This window comes from Camellia sinensis, chromosome 12, assembly GCF_055761805.1.
Source record: "Camellia sinensis isolate YWXY chromosome 12, ASM5576180v1, whole genome shotgun sequence".
Taxonomy (NCBI): Eukaryota; Viridiplantae; Streptophyta; class Magnoliopsida; order Ericales; family Theaceae; genus Camellia; species Camellia sinensis.
The window spans coordinates 97,464,954-97,484,646 of NC_138972.1; the positions used below are offsets into that span (position 1 = coordinate 97,464,954).

Genomic DNA, 19,693 nt, shown 5'->3' on the forward strand with positions numbered 1-19,693 from the left:
TTGTTAACGGACCGGGCCTGCCCCGGCTCGGGGGCAAGCTTCAGACCGCCCACGGGCCACGGAGCAATTTTACATTCTTACCAATGTGAATGTTAAAATATGAATATTTACAGCCCGCCCCGCCCCCGGCAACGGGCGGGCTTCAGGCCGCCCACGGGCCGCGGGCCAATTTTATATTCCTATCAATGTGAATGTTAACATGTCAATGTAAATATTCATATTGTAAACGGGCCAGGCCTGGCCTGCGGGCGGGTTTCTAGCCGCCTACGGGCCGCGGGGTAAATTTTACACTCCTATCAACGTGAATGGTAATATGTTAATGTGAATATTCACATTGTCAACGGGCCGGGCTCCTCCCGGGCAGCCCACGGGTCGTGGGCCAATTTTACATTTCTATCAATGTGAATGTTAACATGTCAATGTGAATATTCACATTGTCAACGGACCAGGCCCGCTCCGGCTCGGGATGCGAGCTTCGGACCGCCCATGGACCACGGGCCAATTTTACATTCTTACCAATGTGAATGTTAAAATATGAATATTTACAGCCCGCCTCGCCCTAGGCAACGGGAGGGCTTCGGGCCGTCCACGGGCCGTGGACCAATTTTACATTCCTATCAATGTGAATGTTAACATATCAATGTGAATATTCACATTGTAAACGGGCCGGGCCAAGCCCGCGGGCGGGTTTCGGGCTGCTTACGGGCCGCGAGTCAATTTTACACTCCTATCAACGTGAATGTTAATATGTTAATGTGAATATTCACATTGTTAAAAGGCCGGACCGGGCCCGCCTCGGGCAGCCCACGGGCCACGGGCGGGTTTCGGGCTGCCCACGGGCCGCGGACCAATTTTACACTTCTATCAATGTAAATGTTAACATGTCAATGTGAATATTCACATTATCAACGGACCGGGCCCGCCCCGGCCCGGGGACGATCTTCGAACCGCCCACAAGCTACGGGCCAATTTTACAGTCTTACCAATGTGAATGTTAAAATATGAATATTTACATTATAAAATTGCTAACCGTTCAAAAAATATTTGTAAGGGTATCAAAATTAAATATAAGGGTATAAGAGTCTAAAAAAAAAGTGTAAATCAAGAAAAATGATTTTATGAAATAAAACTATACATACATGGGACTAAATGAGTTAATAAATTTATTCATGGACTTTTTGGGTTAAAACACTTCTAAATGAGATTTATCAATAAAAATCCCAAATAAAAACATCAAAAATTAGAGTGAAAAAATAACTAAATATAAAAAGGGCATAGTGTAAATTAATTGAAAAACAGACGAGTAACATTTGTACAAAATTTTAGCAAGTGCAACATCTTCCTTTCCAAAGTGATTGATGAACATTTACATTCTAGGGAGGTTGCAAGTAGGAATGGCAACGGGGCGGGGCGGGACCGGGGATTGCCCTCCCCGTCCTTGATCCCCGATTGAGAAAGTCTCCCCGTCCCCGACCCCGATCCCCGACGGGGAACCTATCACCGGTCCCATCCCCGTCCCCTAACGGGGATCAGGGTTCCCCGACCCCGAAAATTCCTCGGCCCAAACAAATCTGTTTCAACAACACCATACATGTACAAATCTATTTTCGTTCCAAAAAAAAAAAAAAAAAAATCTGTTTCAACACATACTGTGTAATACATATACAAAGAAAAATCTATTTCAACACCATACATAAAAAAATCTGTTTCAACACCATACATGTACAAATCTATATACAACACCATACTGTTTATATATTTATACCTGTGTAATAAAAATAAAAAATCTGTATATATACATACTGTTTAAACACATATAAAATACACATACAAAAATCTGTTTGAACGACGAAGGAGAGGATCGGCGTCGCGGAGAGGACGATCGGCGTTGAGGACGACTCTCGGCATCCCAGACGCAGATCGGAGGAAGGCAGTGACGGAGATCGAGGTGAGGCAGTGAGGTCGGAAAGAGGGAGACGAAGAGAGAGAGATCGGCGTGAGGCAGTGATGAAAATCGGAGGGAATGAAGAAGATCAGAGGGAGGGACATCGGAGGGAGCCTCCCTAGAGAGAGGGGAGGCTTTTAGAAAGAGAGAGAGAGGGAGAGAGAGAGGCAAACAGACTAACTGAGAGTTTGAGTCCAGAGGTCTAAACCTATAATATAATATATATAGTATAATAATCCTAAACCTATAATATATATATATATATATATATATATATATATATATATATATATATTATAATAATTATACGGGGGTCAATCGGGGATCAGTCGGGCCAGGACCGAGGTTGGGAAATCTATCCCCGTCCCCGGCCCGAAAATCATCGGGGATCAGATTTTTAATATCATCCCCGGCCCTATGGGGATAATTTTCGGGAAAAAACCGTTCCAATCGAGGTCGGGGAATCGGGTCTCCATCGGGCCGGGTTTACATTGCCATCCCTAGTTGCAAGTTCGACCCTAGGTTAGATATATCATATATATACATATATATATATATATATATATATAATATCTCTCTTCTTAGATGTACTCAAAAAAGTTTGCATCCAAATAAAATAGTTTTAAAAATTTCCTGCAAAAGTTTAAAAATAAAAATAAAAATTGAAATTGGAGGTATTGAGCCCCATAGATTTTCATATTTCAACTATGTGCAATGTAAACAACTGCTTTCAAGATCCATGGTCAGCACACAATAAAATAAAACACCTTCACTTTAAAACAACAATAATGGCGCAGTTCAAAAAAATGCATTTATAACTGGCTAGGACATAAGGTTTTAGTAATTTCTTTCCTTCCAGTCAAAAAAGAGGGTTTTCACAATTATAAACAGTATAATCTTCATATAGAATAATCAAAATAACAAAATTATTGTAATTATTTATCAATTTTCCCTCAGTTGTGGCTGCAGAAGAATATAAATTCCTATATCAAAACAATGAGGCCATCTCGAACAGCTTTACCCCCAAATACATTCACTCCGGTAAACTGGTCTACTCTATAAAAAAAATAAAAAAAATTATCAAAGAAATTATTCAGACAAGCAGGTCAAATATAGAGCTTCCCTCTATTACTTCAAAAGGAAATATTGGAAGAATAAGAACATGCATGAAAAAGGGCAAAATGAGTAACATTCTCATATAATAACTAGTTCAACTTTTCATTTCTTCTCTGCTGGTGACTGCTGATTCTGGAGAGCTGCAATCAGTACATGGCTTGCAAACTGGAGGAGGGAAGTCTGAAACACTAATCCGGAATGTTTGCTGCTTCTCTTCATTTGAGGGAACATGGAGGAGAGCTTCCATAATAAGGATTTCCCAGTCACGTGACCGTAAAAATGAAAACCAGCTGTCATCTGTTCATGATAGAGGATATATGATCATAACAATGACGTAGGTTATGAACGTAGCTTAAATGTTTTGAGGGTTGATATAATGTTTAAGCTATCGTTTTGACAATAAAGCTTCACCAATGCATATACCCAATATAATCTTTCATGAACTCTAGATTTTCCAGTGTACAAATTCTAGGAAGATTGGAAACTGTCACATTTGAAATTAGCATAGTTTGTGTATGGCAGTTCAGTTTTTTCATGTATAATGATGTAAAAAACAATGTAGAAGAAGCACATGGACAGAAGCAAACAAAACAAAGGTACAAACCTCCATTACGAACCGCCTTCAACTGAAAGATTCCAGAACCTTGGGGTCCAGAAACGGGAAATGAGCAAGATACAGAATGTCTCTTGTGAGCAACTGCAAGTGATGCATTGTACCAAGGACCTCTTACAATAGGCTCCCCAATGGCATCTATAATTGCCTGGTTTTTACTAGCTCTCTCCATGGCCTTGCTGAAAGAATTTAGCAACAGTGAGAATAAAATTAAGACATGTATTATGTATAAATGACACACTTGATCTCAAATGCAAATCTTATACTAATTGAAGTTAGTTCATGAGTCAAAGAAGATGACGAGAGTTTTTCTTTATGTTCCATAACCTTCATTCTTAAAAGGTAAGAGATATCATAAGATATTACATCTATCAGAGATGCAAGCATACTGATTTCACAATTGCCAACTTTCCAGTTTGTCAATTTCATTCAAACAGAAGTCTAGAAGAGAAGATGTAAAAAATCTGAGCTGTCTCTGGATCTTGGCAGCTGATGAGTAAATTTACACCTCTCCCAAACACAATTCGAATCCAAGTAATTCCTTGCATCTCTACACCATAACTAAAGGGTTTCATGATCATAAACAGCACAAAATACTTAAAAGAGTCTCTTACTCAAAAAAGAATAACACTAAAATGAAAATTAAAAAAATAAAACTCTCACTATGACGGGCAGCATGGTAGGACGTCATAAAGATTTGTTTAGCCAACCCAAATTACACAGGATACTATGTTAAATAGGGTTTTGGACAAATAACAAGAGAGCTCATATATTTCTTAGTCTGTCTGTTATTGGTACAATTGACGTGGTGTGGACCTTGCCCTCTATTTCTTTCCATAATGACATCTTATTCTGAAGGTTGAAGAAACCATCAGCGGTTAAAATCACCACATGTGTGCATGTAGGTGAGTATTTTAATGACGCAACTATGCTGTTAAATAACCAGCATGACTCTGTGCTGCAATTGCTAATCAAAGAGCAAACAAATTGTTTTCTCACTTTTGATAATGCCTTCCAGCCCTAAATCTGGATATTACAACATCTCACAGTCAGCTTCCACCAGAAAATAAGAATCCATAATTTAATAAAATTACAGTCAATTAATATAACAATATCTTATATATTGCTGCACCTCAAGTTTTGGCCTGGGTTTGAAAGGAGAATATAGCATGCATAGCAGTGAGAAAATGACTGCTTTAGTATGTGTTACAACTTCATAATGGGAGTCAAATTCATTGTTCAAAACAAGAATAATAGCATATTTGAGTAATTAAAGATCCACATATAATCCTGATTAAATGGATTATATGTGAGCCTAAACCATAAACCTTAAAAATAATATAAATATGTGAGGTACAAACAAATGCTTGAATAGTCATACAATTTTTCAATTTTCCTCTAGTGAATACCTTGGTTTATGATCCCAGTACCAACAACTAACTTTCCAAAGTTATGCATTTCACATCATGAAAAATCATGCTCTAAATTTAAGCATGATTACGTCAAAACCATCAACATGTTTCTTCCCATCATAAAGCAAGTACAGTGTCACACACACACACACACACACACACACACACACACACAGATCTGACTGAAATTTGGTACATTTTCACGCTACTAGACTGTTCAGTCTAAGCTAGAAAATGCAAGAGACTCTATTTTCCACAAGAAGAGAAAAATGAGACCTACTTGTTAACTAAAAAGCACGGACACGTGACACAACATAGACATGCCAACACAACAATTTCAAAAAAATTCAAGACACAACAAGCGGAGAACACAAAAATGTATAATTTTATATATTTATTATATGTCATATATATATATATATATATGAATATATCATTTAAAGAAAATAAAAAAATGTAATATAACACTAATTTTTATAAATCTACATTATTTTTGTTTTATCTCTGTATCCTAAGTTATCTTTGACCCCCACTGGTAAAAAGGATGTATATAAAAAATTGATTATGCCCCTTCATATGATAGTGGACACTCTTTTAGTCGTCTTCTTGTAATCCTCAATACTTCTATTGTCTCAATAGCATTCAAAAATGCATATTAATTCTTTAATGCATCTAACTTTTTGTTCGTATTAGGACAACTATTCTTGTAATTACCCTTTTTTTTCCCTCCTTGAACAAGACCTCAAGGAATGTATTGAAAAGAAAAAAATTGAGCTCACTCTGCATCGCTATACTTACTGTTTTGGAACGAAAATATACCATGTTTTGGAACTTGCGCTCTGAAAAGCGTAATTCACTAAGGTATTAGCGTTTTTTGGTAACAATATTTTTTTATACATTCAAATAAAGTATGTTATCTTTGGCAAAGAAATAAGAAACATTACTCCCACTCCCCACCCGAAGGGAGAAACTTTGAATTTGCCACTGATCACTTTTAAGATATAAAATCTGAAAATTAATTGCATAAAGGATCAATGCTAAAAAGGCATACCCTTGCCTAAGATATAAGCTATATCATCTTCGGGGTAGCCTGAAATTTTTCTTACTCGTATGTTACCATATTTGAATTGGATAAAACACTAAGAGCCCATTTGGTACTGTTTTTGTTTTCAAATATTTTTAAATGTGGAAATATAAATACATTTGGGGATTGTCTTCATTTTCAAAAAATGGAAACAATATACAAAATTTTAGGAAACAAGAAAAAGGTGTTTTCATTTGTTTTTTTCAAAACAAGTTATCATTTCTTCATCCCTCTCCCATCCATCTGGCCACCATTGCCACCAACTCCAGCATCTACCACCACCTCCGGCAACCTAAGAAGTACAAACACTTCTAAGAAGGTGACATATCCATGGACACTCTCTGATAAGTATTTGACACTCTTTTTTGTGTGTCCATAATTAAAAACAAAAATCTTAATTTCAGATGTGTTTGACATTCATTTTGCGACGTGTCTATCACTTTTTGGGCATGTCTATCTCTAAAAGTTAAACATGAGACCAACAATTGGACATTTGCTAAACACATGATTTTCAAAGTTTTAGAATTTGATATAAATATCTTATACTCTTAAAATATGTATAATTATTAAGAATGATTCTATAGAAGTTTTACATAAATTAAATGAAAAATATACATAAATGTACTAGCAGATGACTAAGAAGGATAATGAAAATGTTGCACGTATATATGTTTGCTATAGTTTGTCTAATTATTAACTATTATGGTTCAATAATAGTCTAAAAATTCATGTAAAAGAATTGGATACAAGATTTATTTAGTATAAAGTAATTATTTAATTTTGTATATATTATACATGTAGATGTATATAATTATACAATATAATATATTCCTTGATAATGAATTATCAAGATATAATTATTGGTGGCATGTCTGAACCGAACCGTGTCTGTGTCATTTTCTTAAAAAAATTTTCATGTTGTGTCATATTCATGTCTCATGTCCATATCTATGTTGCATAACTGACAACTTATCAAACATGTTTTCTTTTCTTTTCTTTTCTTTTTTCAAAAAAAAAAAAACGTTAATTTTTCTGTAAATCATCTTTGAATTGAAGGAAAATATAAACCAAACCAAGCCTTAAGTCCTATCAAATAGGGTCGGCTACATAAATCCTTCTTCTCTAAGTGGAAATATAAACCAAGCCTTATATTGAAGGAAATATAAGTCAAAAAAAGGAAATAGATAAAGTCCAAGCATCAGTCCTAAGTTTTAAGACATAAAGAACCAAGGTAAAAGGATTTTTTTGTGAATCATCTTTTGTTCTTGTAAATTTTTCGGGAGGGCTTTCATTTGGTGAGGGTTTATAGCCATTTTGTATGCACCCCATGTAAAGAGTTTATACTGTTTTTGGTGGTTTTTTAATATAATTTTTTTTATTTATCAAAATAAGTTAAGCAAAAATTGTAGCTCCAAAGTAAAAACACAAGTATATGTCGATAAATTTCAGTCCTTTTAAAATATATATATATATATATATAGGGGCAACCAAGATATGTCAAAAGAAATAAGGTAACAAAAATTTTGAGAATCAAACACTCCCCCATAAACCAAACAGAGTTCCAATTACGCAAAATTGTTACTTTCTACATTGATTCAAACATGTCATTCTAAAGTTGTGATTTCAAGCAATTTCAATAATTTTAGGTGCACAATCACAAGACTCACAAGAGTGAAGAATAATGGAGAAAACGCACCTGCTACAGCCATGATAAATGATAAGGTCATCAAGGGCACTCAAAGCAACACCGCCGGTGAGGCAAATCAAGGCGCCGGAAACCGCCTTGCGACCCCATGATTTGGTCTTCGGTTCCGACTTCACCGAGCTGCTGCTGTTGCTGCTGCTTACACCAAGGAATTGTATCAGACACAGCATATTATTCCCGTAATGCTAATTACTTTTTAAACTATTAAGCTGTATTTGGCTCAAAGATTTCGGGAGAGATTTGGAAAGAAAAGGAGAAGGAAATATATTCACACCCTTTTCTCTTTTCCCTTCTAAATCCGAACCCAAATCCCTACCAAACACAGTGCTATTCACACCCTTTTCTCTTTTCCCTTCTAAATCCGAACCCAAATCCCTACCAAACACAGTGCTAATAATTGAGATCATTGAGACTTGTTAATTCAGTCTTTTGTATATGATATATGATACAAAACACAAAATTAGAGCCCCATAGATAAAAACACCAATGCACTTTCTTGTTGCCCTTTGATCAGAGAGAGAGAGAGAGAGAGAGAGAGGAGGGTTATACCTTGATGGAGTTCTCTTCAGGAAGGAGATTAGCCTCTTCCCTAACATCCCTCCGCTTCGCTCTCTCTCTCTCTCTCTCTCTCAACAGTGTTGATTTGGAACCCTAATAGTGCCGTCACTTTTTTTCAGTTGAGAACTGTTCAGTACTGCTCCAAGCCTCCAATGCGCCAACTCTATAATGGGAAAAGTAAAAACTAATTTTTCAATTAAAAAATAATAATAATTAATTTGTGTGGTTTCAATTGTTTGAATTTAATTTTTTAAAATTTAAGTTTTTTTTTATTTTTTATATTTTTAATGAATATTTTTTATTTTTTTTATTTTTTTAAATGCAACTTACTTAAATGTATCTAATTAGTAAAATATCTGTGAAAAAATATTTTAAAAAATTAATAAATATGTTTATTAATTTTTGTTTAATTTTTTTCAATTAATTTTTTGTTTAATTTTTTTCAATTAATTTTTTTCAATTGTTTAATTTTTGTTTAATTTTTTTCAATAAATATATTTTTAATAAATATGTTTAATTTTTTTCACTTTTTTAATTAAAAAATATTAAAAAATTAATAAATATGTTTATTAAATACGAAAATTAAAAAATTAAAAAGATTCATAGATATTATACTTTTTAAGTATATATTTATGTTGGGTGTGTTTAAAAATTAAAAAACTGCTTAAAATATTTAAAAAATTCAATCAAAATAGAAAAATACGAAAAACAAAATAGTATAATTTTTTAAAAATTGAATTCCAGAAATAGAAACCAAATAGAGTGAATAATAACAATAATAATAAACTCTCAAACTAATTTTTCAGAGCCTTCTACAAAAATAAAATTTTAATTTGTCAATTTAAATTTAAATTTTTTAATTTATTTTCGAGTTAAATTATTCGTCTATATTCATTGAGTAATTATTAAACTCAATACAAGTATACATAAAATATTTAAAATACTCTTTTCATTAAGTTTAATAATTAAAATATCTTTTTTTCAATTCATTTTACTTGACAAAAATAGATAAATGATTAAATTAAAAAAAATTAAAAAAACTAAATTTTGTTTGAAGATTTTAATTCATATGACACATGACTTTCTCTCAATCAATCGTTCATTAATTGTATAAATAAAAAATGAGAATGTTATAATTAGAATTTTTATAGTATAAAACAAATATATTATTGTTGGCATTTGAAATTACAAAATCTGCTGTAGCACAACATTAAAACCATCAATTGTAAATGTTTGCCTCCCTTGGGGGGTTTGGTAATCCGGGTTCGACTCCCGGTTTCTTTTTCTAATTATTATTATTTTTTTGTAATTTGTGATCACATAGACACGTAATGTTATGTAAATACTAACAAATAACTTTGACAAATATTATGGTACACACTCTTTAAAAGTGTGCATTATATACATCTTATAATTGAAAAGAAAAATTATATAATTTCATTTTTTTGAGTCATAATTGAAAAAAAATATATATATATATATATATATATTATAACTAAACACAAAATCAGATATAACTAAAAAATTCATGAGTAATAACTAAAGTAATGTCATAATTAAAGAAGAAAATGATATAACAAGAGATGCATATGATATACTCTTTTTAAAGAATATATATTAGAAATTCCCTAAACCCTAACCCTAATAAGTTTTTATGTCTACAATTTTGTATTTTTATTTTATTTTATTTTATTTTTCTTTTTTTGCTATTGATCTAAAACATCACTAACTTTATGGAATGTGACATTAGCAACGAAATAGAGGAAAATGATCATAAAAATCAAATACATTTTACTTGACCTTCGAAAACTAGCTACATTTAATTAGTAAATTTGAGTTGAGATAAAATACTTAACTATATATGTCTAGTCTAGTGGGTTAAAGCTGGAAAAAAAAAAAAAAACAAATGGGTCATAGTAGATATTTTAACAAATTGGTATTATACTGTATAGGAGATGAACTTATAGTAACTATCTAATATTCTGAAGAAGTTAAGAAGACTTTTAATGTGTACATCTTCTTTTTTCTTTTTTATTGGGGAGGCATATGCACCCTCTTTTAGTGTGTAACGTATACCTAATTATAATTTTGTAATCTTTTGTTAAATGAAATAGAATAGAATAGAATAAAATGATCATCCCATAAGAATATTCATTTTTATGTTTGATTCATTAAACAAATGATAAAAAAATATATTAAAAATAAAATCAACCCTCAACATTGTACCATTATAAGAGAATGAGTCACAAGCCTAGTGATATTTGGCTATTGACCCATAATACTTGATGATGGTTATGAACTTAATAGTCATCGTGTATAATATTGGTTTCAATAAGCTAATTTTTTTAAAGAAAAATCAACAATGTGTAATAGTTGATATGGTATGCACATCTTATAAAAGTGCGTATAATGGTTTTTTTAGGGACATTTTTTCATAAATTTCTTTTTATTTATTTATATTTCATTTAATTCACATTATTTTTTTAAATTTCAATAAATCCTACGAATGACATAATTATCAAAACATCCCTAATAATATTCACATTTACAGTGTAAATGTTCCGTGATGTGAATGTTCACACCGTCAATGTGAATGTTATCATATTAATCTGAATGTTCACACTGTCAATATAAACATTTACACGTTAATGTAAATATTCACATGATAAAATATGAATGTTCATATTACCAAATTACTAACCGTTCAAAAAATATTCGTAAGGATAAAAATGTCCATAAAATACTTTAAATATGAGAATTAAGATTTGGTAAATTAAATGTTCAAATAATAAGATTTATTAGAATACAAGAATATCTTATGGACTAATTGGGATACAAACACTTGAAAAAGAATTTTCTAATAAATTTTTCTTTTTTAAAAAAAACTTAACATTTTTTTTAAAATGTCATAAAAAAATGTGTTGTCTCTGAGATATTATTTAGCGTAGTCACTCTCTAAAAAAATAGAATAAATGAAATATTTATCTAAAAGGACCCTTTTACAAAATACGTAAAGACAATCGAGTTATTATCACATCTACATACATAATAAAATTTACTTATATTATTGTAGCCATTATATTGAAATTTTTTTCTTATGCCAGGTGGAGGGAGCCCCTCAGCTGCCCAGAGGAATCAATCTGCTTGGTTTTGAAGTCAAGGAACAAGGAGGAAAGAAGGGCACTATCCTATTCTAATAATACTTGTCTGACATTCTTTTAACTCTTAACAGCCACTCCACTCAACTCACTCACACATGTTCTTGATTTTTTATTCTGTTTTTCCCTCCTTGAATTAAAACTCCAAGGTTCTTGCACCATATTGTTTCCAAGTGCTGAATACCAGGAGGAGCCATTTGAAGTTTGTTTGTAAACAACTAAAAGTGAGGACTTGTTTCCATGGGAGTTCTGTTTGAACCTGAACTTGCATTTATCTTTCATGTATTTTAATAAATATATCATGTTATTTTTTACTTCATCTGAATATTATATTATGATGTTTTTGTCAATTTTGAAGTGTATCCAAGGGTGATGGTGAAGAGAGAAGAACAAGATGACTCATTTACATTGCCATATAACGGCGACTCTATTCCACTTCCTAAGAATGTTTCCCAATCTCCTCCTTTACTTGATTCCACTGGTACTACATTTTCATTCCTAGTCCACACACGCGCACACACACACACACATATATATATATGAACAGTTGAATTTCATTGTGTCATGATGATAAGGGAAACATTAAGACCATGTTTGAATGATGGATTTGTGGAGGAAAGGAAAAAGGAACGAAAAAGTAAAATGAATTGGAAGTTTTTTTCTTTTTTTTCATTTTCCCCTTCTCCTTACCTTCCACTCCACAGATCTATGATCCAAACACCATAACCGGGTCATTTGGTGTATCATTTTCCTTTTTGCAACCCAACATGTGGTACAAAATGGGTAATTTCCTTTTCCTGGAAAAATGAAAAATGTTTGCAACAATTACATCAAGTTCATTATCAATATCCTCTTGACACATTTGCCACTACTGGTTCCAAAGGGTACTTGTCATCTTCATGTACAACATCTAATCTTTTGCAGCGAAAGAAAATCAGAATATTTTCAAGCGTTTTAGATGTTATGTTGCAGTAGAGAATCGTCAATGTCGTCCAACATCGCGAAATCCACTGAAGAGGAGGATCACTTGATTCGAAGCACTAAGAAGATTAAGAGTTCAGATACATCGGCACCCAGTGAAATGGACACTGAAGTGATCATGGCGACTATTACAGGGGAGGAAGACCCTAGATCGCAAAGCCTTCCGTCACAGGCCATCCCTTCTGCTAAATCTTTCAAGGAAGCCCTGTCTACGGCCCGCAACTATGACTACACGTTTGATAGTCGAGTGGAGATCTTATCTTCAGATGAAGAAGACGATGAGCAAGAGGGACGCACCTCAATCGAACACTCTACCTCAGATCACATGGGTATACCCAAGGTTTCTCTCCCCAACAAGCTGCTACAAAAGATCCGGAAACCATGGGCAAGCTCACTAATCATTCGTCTTCTGGGCAAAAGTATAGGCTATAAAATGCTCTGCACTCGAGTCAAAAACCTCTGGGGACTCCAAGAAGAGTTTAGTGCAATTGATCTAGGGTGTAACTATTTTCTCTTTAAATTCTCCAACCCTGAAGATTTTACTAAAGTTCATACTGGAGGACCTTGGGTGATCATGGATCACTATCTTACAGTGAGATTATGGGAACCTAATTTTAAGCCTTCGGAAGCTCTTGAAACCACAACTGCGATTTGGGTTCGGTTTCCGGAGCTTCCGATCGAATATTATCATGATAAGGTCCTCTTCGCAATAGCTAAAACCATTGGTAAACCTCTGAAGATTGACTGGACAACAGCAATGGTTACCAGGGGAAAGTTTGCAAGAATCTGTGTGGAAATGGACCTCACAAAGCCCTTGATCCCCAAGTTTGTGCTTGAGGACAAATGCTATAGTATTGAATATGAATCCCTGCACTCCTTTTGTTTTCTGTGTGGACGAATTGACCACAGGAGGGAAGCTTGCAGATTCAGAACTCACATACCACAACCGACGGGGGAGAAGCTAGCCGTTACCAGTGACGATAGTCGCGGCACATCCTCCACGGATACTAACGGTAACCTGCAACCTCAGGATGTCACGGAGGATGAATTTGGACCTTGGATGTTGGTAACAAAACGTGGGCGTAGACCAATTCAACCCAGGAAAATTCAAGTCCCTTCGGGCCCAACTACAAAGCCCAATAAATTTTCACCCTTAGATGACGGCCAGAAGGGGCAGGAAGATTACCCAAGGGGAAGGAAGCATAACAGAGCAGGTGCAGAGAAGACTCCAAATAACCAATCCATCCCATTGAGCCCACGGCCAAGCCATGACCCCAAGGGTAAAGGCAAAATCGATAAGCCTCAATATTTAAACACGGAGCCAATTATAAATCCCCACCTACCTCTGACTACACCAACTGGTGCCAGCTCTTCCAAGTCAGAAATGGAACCTTTCCCAGATTCACCAGAGCATGAGCCTATCGAAATAGACAACTTCACTATTACGGATCAGACACAGCTTGGTGTAACTGACATGATCTGTGTCTTGGAAACCAACGCACGGCAAGAGGACTCAACCATGGTTACAACACAGGCATTCCAAACCCATTCTAGTAACTCCATTCCATCTTCAAATATCAGCACTAGTTCAGAGGACCAGCTCAATACAGAAAAAGAACCCCCAGATCCCGGAGATCCCCACAATGGAGAGGGACGGAGAATTGAATTCAGAAACCCAGAGGCTGAGTGTGGAGGAACACCTGAGGCAAACCAGTTCGGTGGGACTGTTGTTAGAACCAGAGAGCGAAGCTCTTCACCTAGTCGCTTTCGTCTGGTGGATAGAACAAATTCGCTTGAACATAGCACCCAGCTGGGAGGGCAACCCAACCCAGCCATTCCACTCAATCCAAATGGCCTCCCTCAGATCAGTGGAGGACGATCATCGGCGGATACGCAGTATAGTAGACCTTGAAGGTAGTTTTCCTCCTACATTCCCCTCAATGGATCTATTACGAATCTTGTTTTGGAATTGCCGCGGTGCCGGCAACAATAAATTTAAACGCAACCTGGTGGAGCTCATTAAATTGCATAAACCTGAGATCCTGATTCTCATGGAGACTAAAGTGGCTTTTAGTACAATGAATAACTTCTTCAACAGTCTTGGCTTTACAGCTTCATCAACAGTTGATCCTGTGGGCAGAATGGGAGGGATATGGATTGTGTGGGACACCACTCAAGTAAACGTTAGAGCATCTTCAGTTAATTCGCAAGCCATACATGCTACTGTCCATAAGGAAGATTATGAGGAGTGGGTGTTAGCTGCTGTCTACGCTAGCCCCAACCCCACCCTTCGAGACCAGATGTGGCATGATCTGACTGCGGTAGCTACTAATATGAAGAAACCTTGGCTGGTTGCTGGAGATTTCAATGATTATGCCAACCAAAGGGAAAGACGGAGCTACTCGGCTAATCAAAATTCTAGAAGGACTCAGAAATTCATTGACCGTATTAACAGCTGCAATCTGATTGACTTGGGTAGTACTGGGCCTCGAATGACTTGGACAAACAACAGGAAGGGGCTGGCTAACACTATGGAACGTCTGGACAGGGCAATGTGCAATGCAGAATGGAGGACCATGTTTCCAGAAGCTACAGTTAGAGTTCTCCCTAGAACCTATTCAGACCATTCTCCACTCATGGTCTACACCCAAGGTATGCACTCTTTCAACCCTCACAATAGGCCTTTTCGGTTTGAGGCCGCTTGGATGTCTCATCCCGGGCTTATTGAAGTTGTTAAATCATCTTGGCATTTTATGAATAATAAACTTCTTGATGCCACTGCTGAATTTACTCATCGAGTCAATGCCTGGAATAAAGAGATATTTGGGAATATTTTTAAACGGAAAAGGAGGCTCCTTGCGAGGATAGAGGGTATCCAAAAAGTCCTTGCGGTGCAATTTTCCCATAACCTTCAACACCTTGAGAATGATCTCATTAAGGAGTATAATGAGACCCTGCTTCAGGAAGAAATGCTCTGGTTTCAGAAGTCTAGAGCCAAACACATTACCCTTGGTGATAAAAATACACGGTATTTTCACATCTCTACAATTAACAAGCGGAGAAAACTTAAAATCAATGCCCTAAAAAATGATAATGGCATTTGGATTAGTGACACTGAGGGGGTGAAGAATGTCATTCTTGATTATTTTAAGAACCTCTTTAGCAAAGGGGACTATCAGCACCTAGACCATTGGGCAAATACCACCCCTGTTAAATTCACTAAGGAGGATAATGATGGCTTCCTGAAACCACTATCTAATCTTGAAATCTTCCAAGCTGTGAAAGATATTGGCGCTTTTAAAGCCCCAGGGAAGGATGGTATCCCGGCTATATTTTATCACAAATATTGGAACCTTGTTGGTAAGTCTGTTTGTGATTTCATTAACCTTTGCTTTCATAACAACTCTGTCCCTGACCAGATTAATGAGACTATCATCGTCCTTATTCCTAAGATAGACAATCCTGAGAATATTAAGCAATTCAGGCCCATCAGTCTCTGCAATGTCACATATAAAATCATTTCCAAAATCATTGTGGGAAGACTTAGACCACTTCTGGATAGTTTGGTGAGTCATAATCAATGTAGTTTTATCCCTGGGAGAAGTACAACTGATAACATCATCATTACTCAGGAGATTCTTCATACTCTTAGACATAAAAAAGGTAGGAGGGGAGGCATGATTTTCAAAATAGATTTGGAGAAGGCTTATGACCGTTTGTCCTGGGAGTTCATCAGGGATACACTCATTGAGTTTAATATGAATGAAAATTGGATACACCTTATCATGAGTTGTGTCACTAATACCAATTCTGTTGTCCTTTGGAATGGGGAGATTCTTGAAGGGATTAAGAATGAGAGAGGGCTGCGCCAAGGGGACCCTCTCTCTCCTTATCTCTTTGTGCTTTGCATGGAAAGGTTGTCTAATATGATTAATTCTAAGGTTAATAGTGGTCAGTGGCAAGGTATTAAAGCAGGTCGCAACAGCCCTCCCATCTCACACCTTTTCTTTGCTGATGATCTTATCTTATTTGCCACAGCGGACCAATCTAACTGTGAAGTTATCATGGGAGTTATCTCTGAATTTTGTGATATATCCGGGCACAAAGTCAATTATCTTAAGTCTAAGCTGTTTGTTTCCCCCAATCTGTCTCGTAACTCAGCATCATCTCTAAGCTCCCAATGTGGAATTCCTTTAACTCAAAACCTTGGGAAATACCTAGGTTCCCCCATGCTCCATGGTAGAGTCAATCGAACCTTATTTAGAGATACCATGGAGAAGTTAAAACTTAGGCTGTCAGGTTGGAAGGCCAGAAATCTCTCCCTTGCTGGGCGAACCACCCTTATCCAGTCTGTGACTTCAGCTATTCCTAGTTATAACATGCAGACCATGGAACTCCCAAGGAGGCTTTGTGACGATATAGACAGACTTAATAGGAACTTTTTATGGGGGGAGACTGAGCATCATAAGAAAGTCCATCTTGTTAGTTGGGACAGTGTCTGTAGAAGCAAGGCGGACGGGGGGCTGGGAATTAGAAAAGCTAGAGATCAAAATGCTGCATTATTGACTAAACTTGGGTGGAACATGCTGCGTGATACGAACAAACTATGGTGTAAAGTGCTTCACTCCAAGTATTTGCAGAAAAATACATTTTTTAATTGGCCTCTCCAAAAGAGATCTTCTCATGTTTGGAAGAGCATATGTAAAAATAGAGATTATTTAAAAAAGGGAGTCAAATGGAATGTGGGTAATGGTGAGCACATTTCCTTGTGGTGTGACTGGTGGTGCGGTAAGCAACCTTTAGCTATCAATTACATCTCCCAACAAGGGAATGGTCTACAAAAAGTTAGCTCTGTCCTTGATGATGAAGGCAATTGGGACATTGCTGCCTTGAATAACCTGTTGACTCCTCAAGATGTCCAAGAAATACTTACACTTCACAGGCCCAGATTCGTCACTTACACAGATGCACCTGTTTGGGCTGGCTCCAATAGTGGCAACTTCACTACCTCCTCTGCGTATAAGATCATTGCAGGACAGGATGAGGATGGCGGTGACTGGAAATGGCTCTGGAAAATCAGGGCCCCTCAGAAATTAAAATGCTTTATCTGGCTCATTCTTAAGGGAAGATTGCTTACTAACCACATGAGGCTTGTGAGGAACATGTCCACATCTGCGATATGCCCTCGTTGTGGTTTAACTGATGAAAGTCTGCACCATCTTCTCAGAGAGTGCAGCGCATCCAAAACTATCTGGACAGAAATTAAAAATATCACCTGGTGGGAGGATGGCTGTGGTAGACCTCTACTTGAATGGATTACTTTCAATTTAAAAAACACCAGTGAGTTTATTTTTGGAACAAAATGGCAAACTGTGTTTATTTCTGCCCTTTGGCAAATCTGGACAGATCGCAATAAAACTGTGTTTGAGAATCTAACTCCCTCCATTCAAGTCAGCCTCAAGTGCATAAGGAATTATGCTCATGAGATTGAGGAAGCTTACCAGTCCAGCCTCCACCCCAGGCCTTATCAGCCTCGACTAATACATTGGCTTCACCCCCCTGCAGGTAAGCTTAAACTGAACGTTGATGGCTGCTCCAAAGGTGATCCGGGACAAGCTGGCTATGGTGGACTGCTGCGGGACGAAACTGGCATATGGATCTGGGGCTTCTATGGAAAGCTGGGCCACTGTACAAGTCTTGAAGCTGAGTTGTGGGCTATATATCGTGGCCTCACCATTTTATTTCAAAGAGGCACTAAAGGAGTAGAAATCGAATCCGACTCTGAACTTGCTATTGACCAAATACAGAACGGTCCCAATACCCATTCTCCATACAAAGCTCTGATTGAAGATGCAAGATTCCTGCTGAAAAGATGCGATTGCCTTCTGAGACATACACTACGGGAGGGCAACCGATGTGCTGATAAGCTGGCAAGCCTAGGTGTGGAGCAAGGTGAGTATGTGGTGCTGCTGGAGGACCCTCCTGAAGAGGTGAAGAATCTGGTCATAGCAGATATGACCGGAGTTAGTGTCCTAAGAGACTAGTTCTTAGTTTAGCTAGTGTATCTGTTCTTGTATCTGCTTTTTTTCTGTCTTTCTGAACTTCCTTTGAATCTAAAAAAAAAAAGAAAGAAAATTAGAATGACTCTCTGCCATCAGGTGACAAAATTCCAAAACCTTATGTCCAAAAATTATCAATGACATTGTTTCCTCTCTCCAAAGGTTAAATCTCCAATGCAAACATGATTTTATTTATTTATATAAAAAGAACTTGTGGCTATGTATTCAAGACAAAGCATGCATCTTGATATATCAGGGCCAAAGAAGAAAAGCAGACATACCAGAGAGCTCCAAGAAGATACCAAACTACCTATCAGCTCTAGTTCCATTCCGCGTCCTCGTGCTGTTGTATCTAGTCCCGGTAATAAACTTTCTCAATTTTCATTATAAATCATTTTCCACCTTAGTGCGAGATATGTTGCTAACACCACTGCACATTTGCATACAGACAATGATAAGATGATCGGAAACCAAAACAAGGTAATTAGCAAAAGGCCATTGGCTTTAAAGAAACAAAGTTTGGAGCAATACTCTACCTCACAAGTTAACGCCATCCATGATAAAGCAGCAAGTCCTTTAAGCATGAGACTAAACACAAGGGAAGCTACTCAAAGTAAGAGTGATCGTAAGCAATGTAATTCGACTAAGCCAGCAGTTTCAACACAGAAAAGAAGCATTACCTTACAAGGGGAAACCAAACTGCATGACGACTTAAATATGAAGTAATTTTCATTGGGTTTTTCTTCTCAGAATTTCAAAGTTGGAGAGAAGTTCGTGGATTTAGAGAAATTATTATCTGAAGTACTAAATGCTTTGTTCCCTTCCCATTGCACATTTTGTGTGTGTTATGAAGGCTTGGGATAATTTCCACCCTTTATTTATCCTCATTTTGCTCTAAATTAGAAATCCTAAACAGACACCATACAAATATATATTTATATATATATATATACTAGCACAAATTCAACTTTCTTCCTGCTAACCAGTGGGTTGCATTATATTCATAAATGAGACTTTAACTTAATTTGAATTCGACGTAACTGACCACAGAGTAGTATAACA

The 19,693-nt window shown here is 36.3% G+C and overlaps 2 protein-coding genes across 3 annotated transcripts; one reads left to right on the forward strand and one right to left on the reverse strand.

Moving 5' to 3' along the window:
- Positions 1 to 2,817: 2,817 nt before the first annotated feature.
- On the reverse strand, positions 2,818 to 19,307 carry LOC114317561 (uncharacterized). Its single transcript, XM_028264318.2, has 6 exons — positions 19,168 to 19,307; positions 18,913 to 19,061; positions 8,425 to 8,596; positions 7,867 to 8,010; positions 3,666 to 3,853; positions 2,818 to 3,358 (listed from the first exon to the last, which is right to left on the reverse strand). Exons 3-6 carry the CDS (start codon positions 8,469 to 8,471, stop codon positions 3,156 to 3,158), a joined length of 582 nt encoding a protein of 193 aa, XP_028120119.2. The 5' UTR covers positions 8,472 to 8,596; positions 18,913 to 19,061; positions 19,168 to 19,307; the 3' UTR covers positions 2,818 to 3,155.
- On the forward strand, positions 12,937 to 19,216 carry LOC114317452 (uncharacterized). 2 transcript variants are annotated; one of them, XM_028264177.2, is made up of 3 exons: positions 12,937 to 18,793; positions 18,888 to 18,992; positions 19,080 to 19,216. In XM_028264177.2, exon 1 carries the CDS (start codon positions 14,216 to 14,218, stop codon positions 18,614 to 18,616), a length of 4,401 nt encoding a protein of 1,466 aa, XP_028119978.2. In that variant the 5' UTR covers positions 12,937 to 14,215; the 3' UTR covers positions 18,617 to 18,793; positions 18,888 to 18,992; positions 19,080 to 19,216. The 2 variants fall into 2 exon arrangements, with proteins under 2 accessions (XP_028119978.2, XP_082755463.1); XM_082899337.1 differs by having other exon boundaries at positions 12,937 to 18,992.
- Positions 19,308 to 19,693: the final 386 nt, after the last annotated feature.